The following is a 14,950-nucleotide window of genomic DNA, read 5'->3' as shown; positions in this document are numbered from 1 at the left end:
GACAAGTACCGTGCCACGTCTTATCTCAAAAATAAGAGAAAACAGAAACGACTCAACGTTAAAATGCAACACACACACAGAAACGAACAATATTATAACAATGGCCATCTGTTCTAAGCTAAGTCTGATGATTATTTGTAACCGCCCAATTATCGTCAACTTTATTTTTGTCGTCGTTGAAAGCATGTATCGACAAACACTGCAAAAGACATTTTCAGATTATAATTCACGAAAGAATATGTTCAAGGTATACAAATAATACGACTCTAAAAGCTATCGTGTTACATCTCGAATTGATGAGTTGCACGGTTTTCCAATACATTTAGAGGTCACGGTACGCCTATAAGATCAAACAAAGTTTTTTTTTAATCTTGAAAGGTTCAGTAGATAGATAATGCACTAACAAACGCCTTTGTCCATAACTCTCAAGAGGGATTCCTTTTTTTTCGCGATAAACCAATTTTGCTACAAAAACAAACTCCAACATACATGGAAATGAACTATATCTGCTATCCACCATGTAGTCACTAAAACTTCATACTTTAATCGGGCTTTTTAATTCTTTTATTCAATCTTCACTGTAGAGTATTTTGTAAAAGACATGTGTGTTGTACAAAATTAGAGGGCAATATAGAAGTATTCAGACTTTAAGTTGGCCTAAATTATTAACATCAAACTCCAATAACGGTACATCAACCAAAACAATGGCACATTTCCTCAGTGAATTAAGTGAAGAATTAATCAAACAAGTATATGAATTGTAGACAAAATAAAAGATTGGTAGAAGACTGGATATATTCGATATGCCACTATATGCCGCTATATGACAGTCTTATGAAAAGTATTTCGTTCATATAACGATTTAAATACTTTAAAAAACTTGCAATAAGGTAGCATGAGTCTAGTCTGTTTTATATTTCAATAGCTTGTTATTCAGGAAGTAGTATTTATTTGTTTGTCACATTTTTAGTCTCGGTTGACAGGACGCAATACAAATATAGCTGTGCTTTATATCAAATTTGATTTAAAAAGTGGGTTAAGAATATCTTTTACATTTAATTTAAATATCATTATTTTTACACAAAGTCGTTTACAAACGTTGGTAAGTCGATTAATTGTGAGGCAAAATACAATGTTGGTAATTTTATTAATCGTATTTCTTGTTTCGAGTGTAAGCGCACAGTGTTCTAAATATTCAGGACCTAGTGGAACTATAGAGTGTATACAACTTTCTAGGTACAACAACGAATACCAATGGGGAACTTGTTTGACAGATACATACATCAAAGCTAAATCTGGAGCAGAACACCAGTGCATAGATCGAACTGCCACCTACTGCCATTACCAATGCATGCTCGAACTGTACGATGTTGGTTCTGGTCCAGTTGAAGGTTGTTGTAAATGTCAACAAGGACAGGAATACACGTCAACAGATCTAACTCTTCCTTCGTCGTGTTATAGTCCTTCTGGAACAGACTGTGGGTGGTATGAAAATTGTCTTGAAAAGAAATACAAATGTAAAGGGACAGAAGATGACTATGCACTTGAATTCGCTACCAAATTTTGTAACCTCTACAATGAACATGTCAGTTCTTTCTCGACTGGAGGACAGATATGGGTTAACTCTGTTCGGAAATGCCTACAAGTGTCTCTTGTTCCGATATTACGACCATGGTGTTCAAAGTCGTGCAAGGAAATTAAACAAATTGCCTTCGATTCGCATATCCCGTGTTATGTACGACCAAACAGACAAGATCTATCTATTTCCTTTTGCAATCTAAGCTTAAAAGATCGCGCAAGTGTATTTTGGACAATAAAATCCAGTCTTGTAATGAAAGGAGCAGTTATTGAAACACTAAATGGAGTTATGATGACTATGAAAGAATGTACCGTACAATCATTAGACAGCTTACTAACTGATAGCAACAGCTTGTTAACAGATGTTAAAGCCTTTACAATCGAAATTTTCACAAAAATACAAAGTTTATTACGTCGGCGTCGACGTGCGTGTCCGATTTCACAGATGCACTAACATTGGCTAATAAAATTGCAGATAGTATTGCAAACAAACTTCGTTGGAGTGAACAGGGAATTCTTTGGTTTTCGAGTGTCGATTCTAACATTAGTTTGCCTTTGTCGAACGAACTTCTAATGCTCGTACACCTTGCAGACAAGAAGACCTACGATTTGAATACAAATTATACCGAGTCTGCAGATATCCATTTGATAGTTCGCGAATTTCAGAATAAACTTGAAAAAGGCGAATTGAAGGCAAATTTAGAGGATTATTCATTCCAACCTATCTCTGCAAAAGGTTGTCTGGATGCACAATGCAACATCACGCTATTTGACGTTAATGCTTCCTTGGACAGTAAGTACTTTCAAATTGTTATTTCATATGATATCATTAATAACGTAAATCAAAATTGGTCGGAATAGTCTTGCTTTTCTACTACAATGTCACGATAGTATCGCCATTTTAAAAATCAGAGATAAACATCATTAGCAATTAATATTGCCTTTCCTTTTTACGGTATTATCATTATGTTTAACAGTAGTGCTGTATCATTCCCTTGTATCTGGATTTTTGAGGGGGAAAAATCGCCATTTTGATTATGAACCAGAACAGCAGGTCATAACGTCATGAATATTTACAAGAATGAAGGAACGATTTTGTTTACTAAAATGACTGAGAAATAATATAAATTAAACCTAAATTTTACAAATATTTGATATTTTGTTCTTCTCAACAAATGTTTTTAATGGTGTTCAAAAGTGTAAAATAAAACTAATGCAAAATTAACACGAATTTAAGATAATATGTCAGTTTAAAAGAATCATAATACCCTATTTATTTAAAAACCTTGAATGACGCTACACAATTACAAAACTGATTAATCAATCTGAATTAATGCAACTTAATCAGGAGTAAAGTGACACCGTGGTAATTTTCTTTATAAGACAAACAATTGATATTTATATGATTACTAAGAATGTTTTTAATAGGTACAACTTTTAAGGAAAGTCAACTGTTTAAATCCTTTCTATACATGACCAAATCAACGTAAAATAATAAGTTTCCCCACAAATTGCACCGATTATATATTTGATTTTACTTTTTCTGGTTGCTCGTAATTGACATAGTGCTATTTAGATAACCTGTTGAATAATTGTAGAACAGTCAAAAGTCGGTGCTATGAAAATTGTCTATTGTATGATGTATATACCTTACACCTCTTTTTTATTGGTATGTATTTGCACTGTACATTCTATAACTATAAGGATAGAACTTTAGTATGCGACAAACTTCAAATTTGATATTTAGGTTGAAATGTAGTGAATTATGGTATAATGCAAATTTAAAACTCAATCCTTAACACTGTACTTTATTATTTCAGACTCTTCATCTGGTTTAAAAAGCTACGTTATCGTTGGGATTTGTACAATGGCGTTGTTTGTAGTACTTTCATGAGGATTTGCCGTCTTCTTCTGGAAAGGGAACTGAAATTCAAAACAATGAACAAAAAAACAAAGTGAGCAGTTGCATATAAATGTTATGCGATTTATATACTAGTACTAGTACCAGTATGATGTAAATGTGGTCAAACGAATAGACAAAAGCTTCCTATTTACTTGTAGTATATATCCTTCAGAATACATTTTGAAAAATGTTTATTTTCAGTTAAATGTGCTTAGATAATAATATATTTTGAACTTTATGAGGTTTAATTTCTGTAGTATTTTATAGAAGTAGATCACGAACAATAATTTGTTGAGGCGATGATCTTTTTAGCTGTTTTTTTTTTTTGTAAAAAAAATTTAAATGTTGCTCAGTTACTAATGCGTGTAACTATTTAGGGAGTTGAGAAATTTCATTCATTCCAAATCAAAACTTAAAAAGTTCTAGAAGGTGTAATAATGTTAAATAAACGCAATATAGATGGATTAGATTTGTTTATGCCAGACTCTAGTTTCGTTAACAAAGACCCATTAGCGACGCTCGAAACAAACATTCTAATAGGTCAAATAAAATACGAAGTTGAAGATCTTAAAGGACAAAAAAATATTTTGTCACACTACTACAATATAAATTCCTGTCTAGACTTAAAACATATGTCAATGTCTGGACTAACTGTGTTTTCTATTCATATTTGAACATTTCAAAATTACTGAGAAACCCCGACTTGTTAATTGTAATGTTAACGAAACCTTTTCTTTATTGATACAGTTTAACAAAATATTGCTATTTGATTTGTAATATCTTTACATCGTTTTAGTTATAAGATAATCAAACGCAAGAACGATTCCGGGTACAATATAACATCGGTAAAACGTTACATGCATAATGATTTGCTTCCCATCATCAGTGATATAGTCGCGACGGAAATAGACACTCTTTTAAGATTAGAAATATTATCCTTGAAAACTTGTAAATTCGATTTTTATTTTTTGTTACATTTTTTCAAATTTCTTAATTGGTTTTGGAAGCAAAACTAATCACTTAAGGGTTTTATAAACAATATCGAAATTAAATAGCTGTGGACCAAAACTATTGTTAACATATATACAGAACATCTATTAAATTTCTTAATGAACGCATCGAAACAATACATTTCCGAATCAATGCATCCTAACATTATATTTGATAAAATCATATTGACGTGGCTCGCTACTTATAATCCCGTCATAGTGTTATTGTTCTGCATTTTGTATTTTTGTATTTCATTTTTGCTAATGTACGTTTTCTGGCATATTTGATTGTTTTAAAAGAGGGACTAAATATACCCAAAGGGACAGTCAAACTCATAAATCCAAAATAAACTGACAACGTGATGAAGATTATAACAAAATGTTGACTGATGTACCCTGTTTGTTTTGTTCACACATTGTTGTCAATATAATGAATATTAATTAAAAGTTAATAGTTGTGCCTAGCCATGATATATATAGTAACGAAATATACTCAAGACTGAAATTAAATACCGTTCAGTTTAATTTATTAACTACCAATTAAATTAGAAATAACATTTTCATTGACAGAGAAATATTGTGTGGACGGGTTTTTTTTTTAACACTGTAACATATTCTTTTATAATTAAAATAAAAGATATTTATAAAATTACCGTAACGGTTATAGTTTTTTCATAGTTAATTTATTTATCTTTAACTCGGTAGAAAAATCAGTATGTAATCATTTCAGACGTACTACTTGGTGTGCTACATTAGAGAGATATGTCTCCGACTACATGCATGCTTTGTCTGTAACCTCGTCATAGATATATACCAGGATAAAAAAAAATGTATTTTGGCCACGAGCATCACTGTATTGTCGAAATGCGCATCTGGTATTGTTAATTTTATTACACAAAGTGATTCGAAAAGATAATCACACTGATTTTTTTGTCAGTTGTGCAAATTATTCAAAAATATTGTAGCGATAATAACAGGTTACTAATATTCAGATTAGAGTAGACACCAATTTCCCTTGTTAACACATTTCTGTTTAAGGCCAGATTGGAATTTGATTAGCACTTTTAAGTGAATGAAAGTATGAAAAACATATATATATAGCATCATCTTATCAAAATAGTATTTGAAAATCTTTCAAGAAAGTAGCTTTTAACAAAGTAGTTTTATTCGAATTCACGGAAAGACCAGTTGAAGGTTAAGTTTTTTAGTTTGGTCCTCTCTACATACTGTAAATGCAGAAATGTTGCATAAAATTGAAAAAAGGAAATGAGGAATGTGTCAAAGCGACAACATTCCGACCATAGAGCAGACAACATCCGAAGGCTACCAATGGGTCTTCAATGTAGCGAGAATTCCCGCACCCGTAGCATGCATTTTTCATTGCGACTTATGAACAATGCACAAAAATGCAAGATTAATTATGATTTCAGTTAATTTGACATATAAGTAAATTTCAGAATTTCAAATGCAGATGGTCCAATTCCTCGCAATCATTGAAAACCAATATCATTTTGGATATAGTCTTGTTTCAGTGTGTTGCGTTTCGGTGTTGTGTCGTTGTTCTCCTCTTATATTTAATGCGTTTTCCTCGGTTTTAGTTTGTTACCCCGATTTTGTTTTTTATCCATGGATTTATGAGTTTGGAACAGCGGTATACTACTGTTGCCTTTATTTATTCAGCCCTATTAATATATAGTTCCAAACATTTATGTTGTTCACCATCTGAACATGTGAGAACTTCCATCTAAGGCCTAGCTAAGGTTAATGTCATTAACTGAGAGCAAGACAAGAACCATTTATGCTATATTAACTGGCATAGCTACTCTAATTCAGTTGTGAAAAGTAAAATTACAAAAATACTGATCCTCTTGGAAAAACTTCAAAACGGAAAGTCCTCATTAGTAATCAAATGATACAACACATAAAACAAGTGACAACAAAGGTCATATTCCTGTTATTTCTTGACTTGGTACTAGTATTTTCAAATGTAGATAATAGTGGAAAGAACCTGGTTTTGCAGCGCGAAACCTCTCACTTTTATGGCTGTCTTGTCTAATCTCCTTTACATTGAAAACGATGCATGAGCAAAACCGACTCAATAGGTGCAAATGTCACAAATAGGGGTACAACAACAACATGAACCCCACTAAAAACTCGGGGTGATGTTAGGTACTACAAGGGATACAAAGGGAATGTATCGTATGGACTGACTTTTCAGTAATCAGCATTCATCACATTGACATTTTATTGGTATTGATATTGAATTCATTATCAGTACATTAAAATCAAACAAATAATCATTTTAATATACATATGCATATTCATGACTACAATCTCTCAATAACTGTATTTTGTGCATTTTGGCATTGCACAATGTCATGTTTTTTTCTGACTTTTTTTTACGTCTTTAACCTAAATCCATTATATAAGTTTTTATTGGCTTACAAGTTTAACTATCTGTCAGATCTGTACTAAGTTCCTTTTTGGCGAGGAATGTATTTATGTATCCTGTCACCTTCACTCTTGTGATTTTGTTAATTGTCTTATCTTTGTATCTATCTAATGAATTAAGCCCTTTTGAAATTATTTGTATAGCTTGTTCATTTGTTGTACTGATACACCACTGTCCCAGGTAAGGGGAGGGTTGGACGTTAACATACATTTTAATCTCACATCATTCTGTATGTGCCTGTCCTAAGTGAGGAGCCCATAATTCACTGACTTTTGTTTGTTGCTGTTTATCATATTTGTTATCGTTTCATTTTTTTTAACATTAATCAGGTCGTTAGTTTTCATGTTTGAATAGTTTTACGTTTGTCCTTTAGTGGCCTTTTATAGCGCCTTTTATAGCTAACTATGTGGTATGTGCTTTACTAATTGTTGAAGGCTGTATGGTAACAGATAATTGTTAATTCTGTGTCATTTGTTCTCTTGTCTCATTGGTAATCATACCACATTTTCATATTTTTATATATACAAAGCAACTCTTCTATCTTTCACAATGCAAATTTTTTTAATTAACAATGAAAGTTGAAGTTTTCTTTAAAAAATTAAAAGTATGATTAAACTCCCTTTTGCAAAGCTGACCATAGACATTTTTATATTCTTCCTTTTTTTAAAACAATTTGAGTAATCATGCTCCAAAATATTTTATAATTTTTTTTCCCACACTTCTTTTTTATCATGAGAAACAGAATGTAGATTGCTTTAGAAACAGGTGCAGACACCATACCAGTTTGTGTTTAGGTTTGATCACCTTGAAGTTTCTTTCTATTTTATACTATTGTCCATTTTTTTAGACTGACGCTTTATTATGATATAGAACACAAGTTACAAGTTTAACCTGAAAGACTCAGCTACATATAATAAGTAAAAACACAAAAATACTGAACTCCGAGGAAAATTCAAAGGGGAAAGTCCAAAATCAAAAGGCAAAATCAAGAGTCCTAACACATCAAACGAATGGATAACGACTGTCATATTCCTGACTTGGTACAGGCATTTTCTAATGTAGAAAATGGTGGATTGAACCTGGTTTTATAGCTAGCTAAACCTCTCACTTGTATGACAGATTATCATGTGACATATCTTAATGACTCTCCACTAGTATTACAATTAAATTGTTTGTTTTGTGTACTGCATAACAGTATCATAAATCATAATTATCATTATGAAATTAAGAAAGATATGCAAGTGTGTTCAAAAATCAGTTTAATTTCTTGATTCATTTTTTTTTATTCTCCATTTGATTAGGTTAAATAAATGTTTTTTTGTTTATTTAAATTCAATATAAATTCTATAATGTGTTTGCAATTGCAGTCACCAATATTCATAAGATAAGCATAAAGCAAGCACCACAACACCCTTTCAAACGTTTTAATGTCATTTTTCCCCCCACACATGTTCATTCATACATCACTCAAATGAAGATAATTGCTTCCTCCCTATATGTAAAATGAAATTATTTATTTAAAACGTCACTGTTCATCCCCTTCTGGTCCCTCTCCCCAATTGAATCCTCCTGGTCTCTCTTCTGGAAGTGGGTTATAGTTGGGGTCCTCAGTGGGTCCTTCTAATAAGTATGTTCTACAAAAGTAAGAAGAAAAAATAAAATCATAATAAATGTTAATTTATAAATGCACTGTTAAAAAAATACTGTAATAATCAAAGTTTTCTTAATGGGTTTTAATTACACTTATTTCAATATCACCATCTAGTAAAGTGTGTGAATGGCAAACTGATTGTTATTAATGCACCAAAAATGTGTATGGGTTGTTATTGCGAAAAAATATAAACTCTGACTTACAGTATGCTTAACCAAATATTTTCCTTTTACTCATGTTTTTCTAAATCATCAAAAAGTAACTACAATTGGTCGAAAAATAACATTCATCATTACTGTTGATTCATTTATTTTTGTGGGTATCAATTTTGGTGGATTGAGGAAAATTTGATTTTTGGGTGTATTTGATTTCGTTGTTTTACCAATCTCTGCTAACAGAGTCTATTTAGAAAATTGTCAATCATTAAACATTTGAATTCGTGGTTCACCAGTTCCCACGAAAACTATGAAAATTGGTATCCAAAGAATAAAAAGAATCCACAGTAGTATAGACAAGGAATCAATTCCAAATGCATTTAATTTTAACTTCCTGACAAATAACAAATGAACAAGTCAAGTCTGATGCAATTTAACAGTAGTGATTTCATTATGCATCATAATGTTGCACTGTTATGATGAATATCACAATATTTTCTTTTCTTTTTTTTAAATTATATGTTTTTTGCCGTAGACAAAATTGGCCAAATGAATAGACCTCAATAACTTGTGTTTTTACATCTTTTTATTACACATTCATTTTATTTGAAAGGTGTAAGACCTTGTTTTTAGGAGGAAAAAAGATCTTGTAGAAATTTTAACAGTACTTTCCAGAAAAATGGTAAAACATCATACTCTAGTAGCTGTCAACATTGTCTTTTTAAAGTATAAATTTTCATAATTTTCATAAAGTTCCAATAAGGTTTCAAAAGTTATTGACGTCCAAAAAATTTAAATCCAGGATTTATCTAAATGCATATATGAACTGCAAAAAAAATATGTCCATTTTTCTTAAAAATACGAAATAATACAGGCAAATAGTTAAAAGGCTTATAATTTGATACAACAGACGCTCGTTTTGTCTACACAAGACTCATCAATGATTCTCAGATAAAAATAGTTAGAAAGCCATAGCATATATTATAGTTTTCTGTAATTTACAATACTTTATTTTGTAAATTTGAAAATCTTTTATCTTTAGACATGTTAGATACTGGCCAGTAAGGTTAATATCTGATCTGTAATTTTACTGATGTTGTCCTATTCATGATTGTGACTTTGACTGAGTGTTAATTTGCATGCTGGGTAATGAGTGCATCGCAGGAAACACTTACCCTGTCTATGCACCCAGTTGTGCTACTTTTGGAGTTGATGAGATTCCCTGAGTTTTGGTTTGTTACTTTGCTTTATTTTTTTCCAATCGATTTGAATATTGGTAGACTACTGTTGCCTTTATTCACAATGCTAGGTTTATGCATTAAAAGAAAGTCTTTAATTATTTATTTTAAACAATAACCATAAGATAACTTACAAAAATCTTGGTGTTTTTAAGATTCTAAAACCTCCTTGTTGTTCTGGGAAAACATCTTCTAAGAAGTAATAAATATGGCCAACTGCTATACCTAGAAAATATGATATTCATAATCAATATACCGGGTTCTGGTAATAACATATAAACATGAAATTGTAGAGTAAGCCAAACAGTAATTTGTAAATTGAACAATGCTCCAATTATCCTATCAATATATTTTAAACCAATTTAGGTAAATAATAATGCCATTTAAAGTTTACAAATATATTTAGCAGATTAATTATTGTATGTACCGGTATATGTACCATTTACAAAAATATATATAATTCAGTACTTTCCACTCCAAAGTGTTTTCTAATGTGACTGTAAGGGTGGAAATTGTTTATCAAATTTATAAAACAAGTCTTGGCATTCAAGGTGAACAGTTGGTTACCATAAAAAATATCCCCTCACAAAAGTTTTATGCATGCTATCCAGAAAGTAACAACCACGTTCATATCCATGTTCACATTTTATTCTTTAAATTTTGTGTTTCATACATTGGCAATTTTTTTAAAATGCCTGGAATGCCTCGATTACCTCATTTTAACTTCACTTTTAGATGGTTTTATTTGTGAACTCTCATTGTAAAGTTGTTGTTTTATTGATATTTTTTCTATATTCATCTCATAAATCTTACCAAAAATTCTGAACAAAACAAATTTTCCTATTAATACTTAAAACACTGAAAACCCTTATAATATATGAGCTATAGAGAAATCTGATAAAACCCATTGAAATGGTAACAAATAATAAATTTTAATGCAACAAATATTTCAGAAATAAAACATTCTGAAACATGCAATATTTCTACTAATGCAAAAAAAAAAGCTAAAATTTCAGGATGGCAATTATAATGAAACAACAAACGTGCATTATTAATTTCTATAGAGATTTATTTCTGAATTTACTGCATGAGAATCATAACAAAACCCACTTTTCTAAATATTTATGATTTACTTACCCATCAAATCAATAACAACTGAATTTCCTAATAATACTGAAAACCCTAACAACACCCACGGCAAGTAAGGTGCATGAAATGTCATAAGTCCAAAAAAATTTAATCTCACATAAGGATTTCTTCTGCTCCATAAATACACTAACATAATTGTAAAAGCACTACCAAGGAAAACAATATTTACAATTAATCCTAAAATCTTAGTATGTTAAGGAAAGTAAAATCATAAGTGTCAAATAATGGTTCTTATGTTATGTATCTGTATTGTATGGTCGTATGTGTTTTGTAGTTAAATCGTGAGAGTTATGTCCCTTTGTATGATGATGATGCATATTTGTCATGTGATGTTATCTGTCTCTTTGAAATAAACGTGCTATGGAAGAAGATGTGTTTTTGTTGCTTTTAAGCAAATATACAACTTTCGCGGCATGGGGAGGCAAGTATATGTCCCGCCATGTATGTAATACTTAAAAATAATATGTTAAATCTTTCGGCAATCGCTTCAAGTTCAAATTACATTGCCTACAAAAAATGGAATTTTGTTCTCTGAAAAGATATCAATTACTGCCTCATTTTAAGCTGCAGACTCTGACATTTGATTTTATAAGTTATATGTATAAGCTAGTTAACATTGTGCCTATAACATAAAGTTAACTATTTCTATTGCAGATTAATTTTACCCCTGAACAGTGTTGTGTAGATATATATAGCAGATTAATTAAACTATTTTTAGAAAGATTTTAAAACCATGTTAAATAAGTATAGCATTTTTTCAAGTTAAATTTTGTACCTACAGGAATATCTCCCATTTAAACTATAAAATATGCACCAAGGGAGATAACCTAAACATTCAAAATATTTCTTTTCTTTTCCATTTATTTCATCTAATTTTCTTCAAGCTGCAAAAATAAAAATAGCTTCTTTTTATCTTTTTGCATAGATTACCTTCTCAAATCAATGATCAATTCAAAATTTCAAAGTTTGGAAAAAATAATAATTGGAAATCTTTTATTTGATATGCATCATATATCAGTGTTATGATAGATTTTGAGATGTACAAATAAGCTACATACTTAATAGGGCTCTAAAAATATAAATTGCATTTTTAATTTTGCAAAATCTTCCTTAATTTGGAAAACTTTGTTAGGTATATATTATATAAGCACAATAAAAGGATACAGTCATTATTGAACAACCGAACAAAATCATGAAGAAAAAATCTGCTGTCTTGTTTCGAAAGGATCCTTCTTCCAACATCCGACAATATCGGTAGGCAAAAATCATGTTGAATAAAAAGTTGAATCCTATTGGTCCAAAATACATAAAATTTGTTATTAATCTCCATACCTAAAAATAAACAAAGTTTGTTGACAAATAAATTGTAGGATAATATAAATTTTACAATTCAAAACCAAGAAACATGACTTATTTTGTATATACACTGTGTTCATTATACAAGAAATATGTTTTCTGAGAAAGCATTGTTTCAAATAGTTTGTATTATTTATAATTAATTCTGTGAAACAAATTCTTTCTTCTTCTTTTTTTTTGCTGTAAATTTATGATTTTTTTTGTGTGTAAACGGTAAACTAGAACAGTATTTATTCTCTTTCTTATCTCAAGTGTTCTTTGTTTATCATGCATGCATATTTCTGAAGAAGATCTAGATTTTTCTATTGCTATGAAATATTTCACATTTGAATCAACTTTTGACACATCAATATGATATTAAATGAAATGTAAACATATATCGTTTTGATTTTGAAGGACATTATCCTCTAATTTCAACTTTACTTTAATTTATTAATAATCTTGACTCATCAATGTAGATAGATCTATCATGTACTCACCTGAAACTTTCTAAAAATTAAATCTGGATTAAAATAAATTTGAAATGGTGTGATGATGTCTAGTTGCTGGAAAAAAAGATAAATTAGGATTAGGATTAGGACAATAATGAGTACTACATGTATGTGAATTTGCTGTGTATTTAATTCTAATGCGACAGTTCTCCACTTATAAAGATATTTTTCGCTCGTATAAATTTACTGTAATATATTAATGATTATGTCAAAGTTATGTGATTTGCTACAGTGGAGTTGACAAGTACGTCGTATAAAAAATCCGTCACTCATGCAGTCATTTTGAAATTCAGATTACAGTAACACATGTTTAACCTAAGGATGATGCCTTCAAAATATTGAGCAAGGATGTATTGACTTCTTTATCACAATTCCACCCAACAGAAAATCATACTCTTTTACACTCTAAAAAAAACGGGCGTATTTTTTTTTTGTGGGGGGGGGGTGGGATTGCATGCTGGGTGTGGCCTATATGACTCCATGTGTCGAACGTTATTCACAACCTCGTTTTCGTTTCCGATTCATTCGTAGCCTTTTTGTTGATTTGTACTCCTCGCTTCCATTCTTGGGAGAAACATTTCAACCAAGCATTTGAAATTTTCAATGGATAAACATTTCTTGATTGTTTTTCTTCGTGTCGGTCGTATTGTAAATTTCATTGAATAGCTGTATATCTTGTTCACAACAAGAAATCTGTAAAGTTATGCTAACTAACCATACAACAAACAGGAATTTCCCATGTCCATTTTTTACTGACAAATTCCAATTCAAATACAATAAATAGTACATAGCTTTGGATCCATTCAATCATTTTATAATAGACAATCAATGTAGAGAATACAGCACCAAAAATATCCAGCCCCTACACTTTAACTAAAATGCATTTAACACTTATTTTATGTTTTTTTATTAATTTAGCAAAAAAAAAGGTCCCCAAAAATTTTTCTCCTAGCTCCGCTCGGCGAAATTTAAAACTTCGCCACCCCTTTCCAAAATCCTGAATCCGCCCCTGTAGGCAGCCATCTCAGTTTGCTTGAGATACTACCATTTAGTTTGATTACTATTGCACTTAACAACGACTGCTTTCAGGGCCAGGTTGGTCAGCTTGGCAGCCCACTAACCACAATGATGAAGTACTGGTCAATGGGTCTCAGACAAAGTCATAATGATGACAGGAATCTTTATCAGGACCAAAGTGGTAAGACAGTGCAATGGTGGTCCATTATCCAACACCTATGATACAGACCCGTAGACGTCAGTCAGCATAATATGTCCCCTGTAATGTGAGTTTCAGGACCAAATGCTAATGCGATATTTATGCAAAACAACAAGTTTAAGATCATACTGTACAGCATTGAATTGGTGTCTGTCATCGAAAGTAGTGTGACATTGATCCATCAATCAATAAACCCTGGAGTAAACCATTAATGTAAACCAACATCATGGATAGGGGTAGTCCAAATAATTATGACATATTGGAAGGCTTTTTTAAATTTTTGCTTTGATGCTTTCCTGTGACAAAGTACATGTAAGGCATCAAGAAAAAAAATATAATAGCCTTTAAAGACGTTGTAATTATTTGAACTAGGATAGCAGGTAAAGAGGAGCTGACCCAGCTCTGCTGTTCAGTTGTAATGACTGAGGCGCAACTGAATGCTGAATTGATAGCGATGTGGATCGACCTGATAGCTGTACATATACATGATTATGATTTGACATACAATCCAGCCTTTTTTTTATCAGAGATACAAAATTTTGTAAGTGGCTGTGTTACAGTCCTACATTATATTGCTTGTATTTAACATTTATTTAAAACTGAAATAAGAATAATACCACTGCTATCGTTGTGATAACACATGCTGTAGTGTAAGCCCGAGTAACGGGCGGCATTTGCATGTATTCTTGCTGAAATGTTTGTGCCATGGCTGTGTAGTGCAATGTTTACACCGGATGTTGAAGAATCCACGTAGAATAAGATAAAAGTAAAA

General features: G+C 31.2%; 1 protein-coding gene across 1 annotated transcript; it reads right to left on the bottom strand.

Annotated features, from left to right (window-relative positions):
* Positions 1-8,231: 8,231 nt before the first annotated feature.
* On the bottom strand, positions 8,232-14,945 carry LOC143076615 (derlin-2-like). Its single transcript, XM_076252436.1, has 6 exons — positions 14,796-14,945; positions 12,951-13,016; positions 12,280-12,447; positions 11,104-11,299; positions 10,101-10,191; positions 8,232-8,556 (listed from the first exon to the last, which is right to left on the bottom strand). The coding sequence occupies exons 1-6, from the start codon at positions 14,883-14,885 to the stop codon at positions 8,448-8,450; spliced, it is 720 nt and encodes a 239-aa protein (XP_076108551.1). The 5' UTR covers positions 14,886-14,945; the 3' UTR covers positions 8,232-8,447.
* Between the last annotated feature and the right edge of the window lie 5 nt (positions 14,946-14,950).

Source organism: Mytilus galloprovincialis, chromosome 5 (genome assembly GCF_965363235.1).
Source record: "Mytilus galloprovincialis chromosome 5, xbMytGall1.hap1.1, whole genome shotgun sequence".
Classification (NCBI taxonomy): Eukaryota; Metazoa; Mollusca; class Bivalvia; order Mytilida; family Mytilidae; genus Mytilus; species Mytilus galloprovincialis.
Note: the sequence above shows the minus strand (reverse complement) of the source record. Positions and strands in the feature narration are given on the sequence as shown.

Coding starts and splice junctions, on each gene's coding strand:
- LOC143076615 (XM_076252436.1), bottom strand. CDS start 14,885: ATGGCACAAACATTTCAGCAAGAATACATGCAAATGCCGCCCGTTACT. Junction 11,300..12,279: donor TCGGTTGTTCAATAATGACT/GTATCCTTTTAT, acceptor TAACATACTAAG/ATTTTAGGATTAATTGTAAA. Junction 8,557..10,100: donor TTAAAAACACCAAGATTTTT/GTAAGTTATCTT, acceptor TTACTTTTGTAG/AACATACTTATTAGAAGGAC.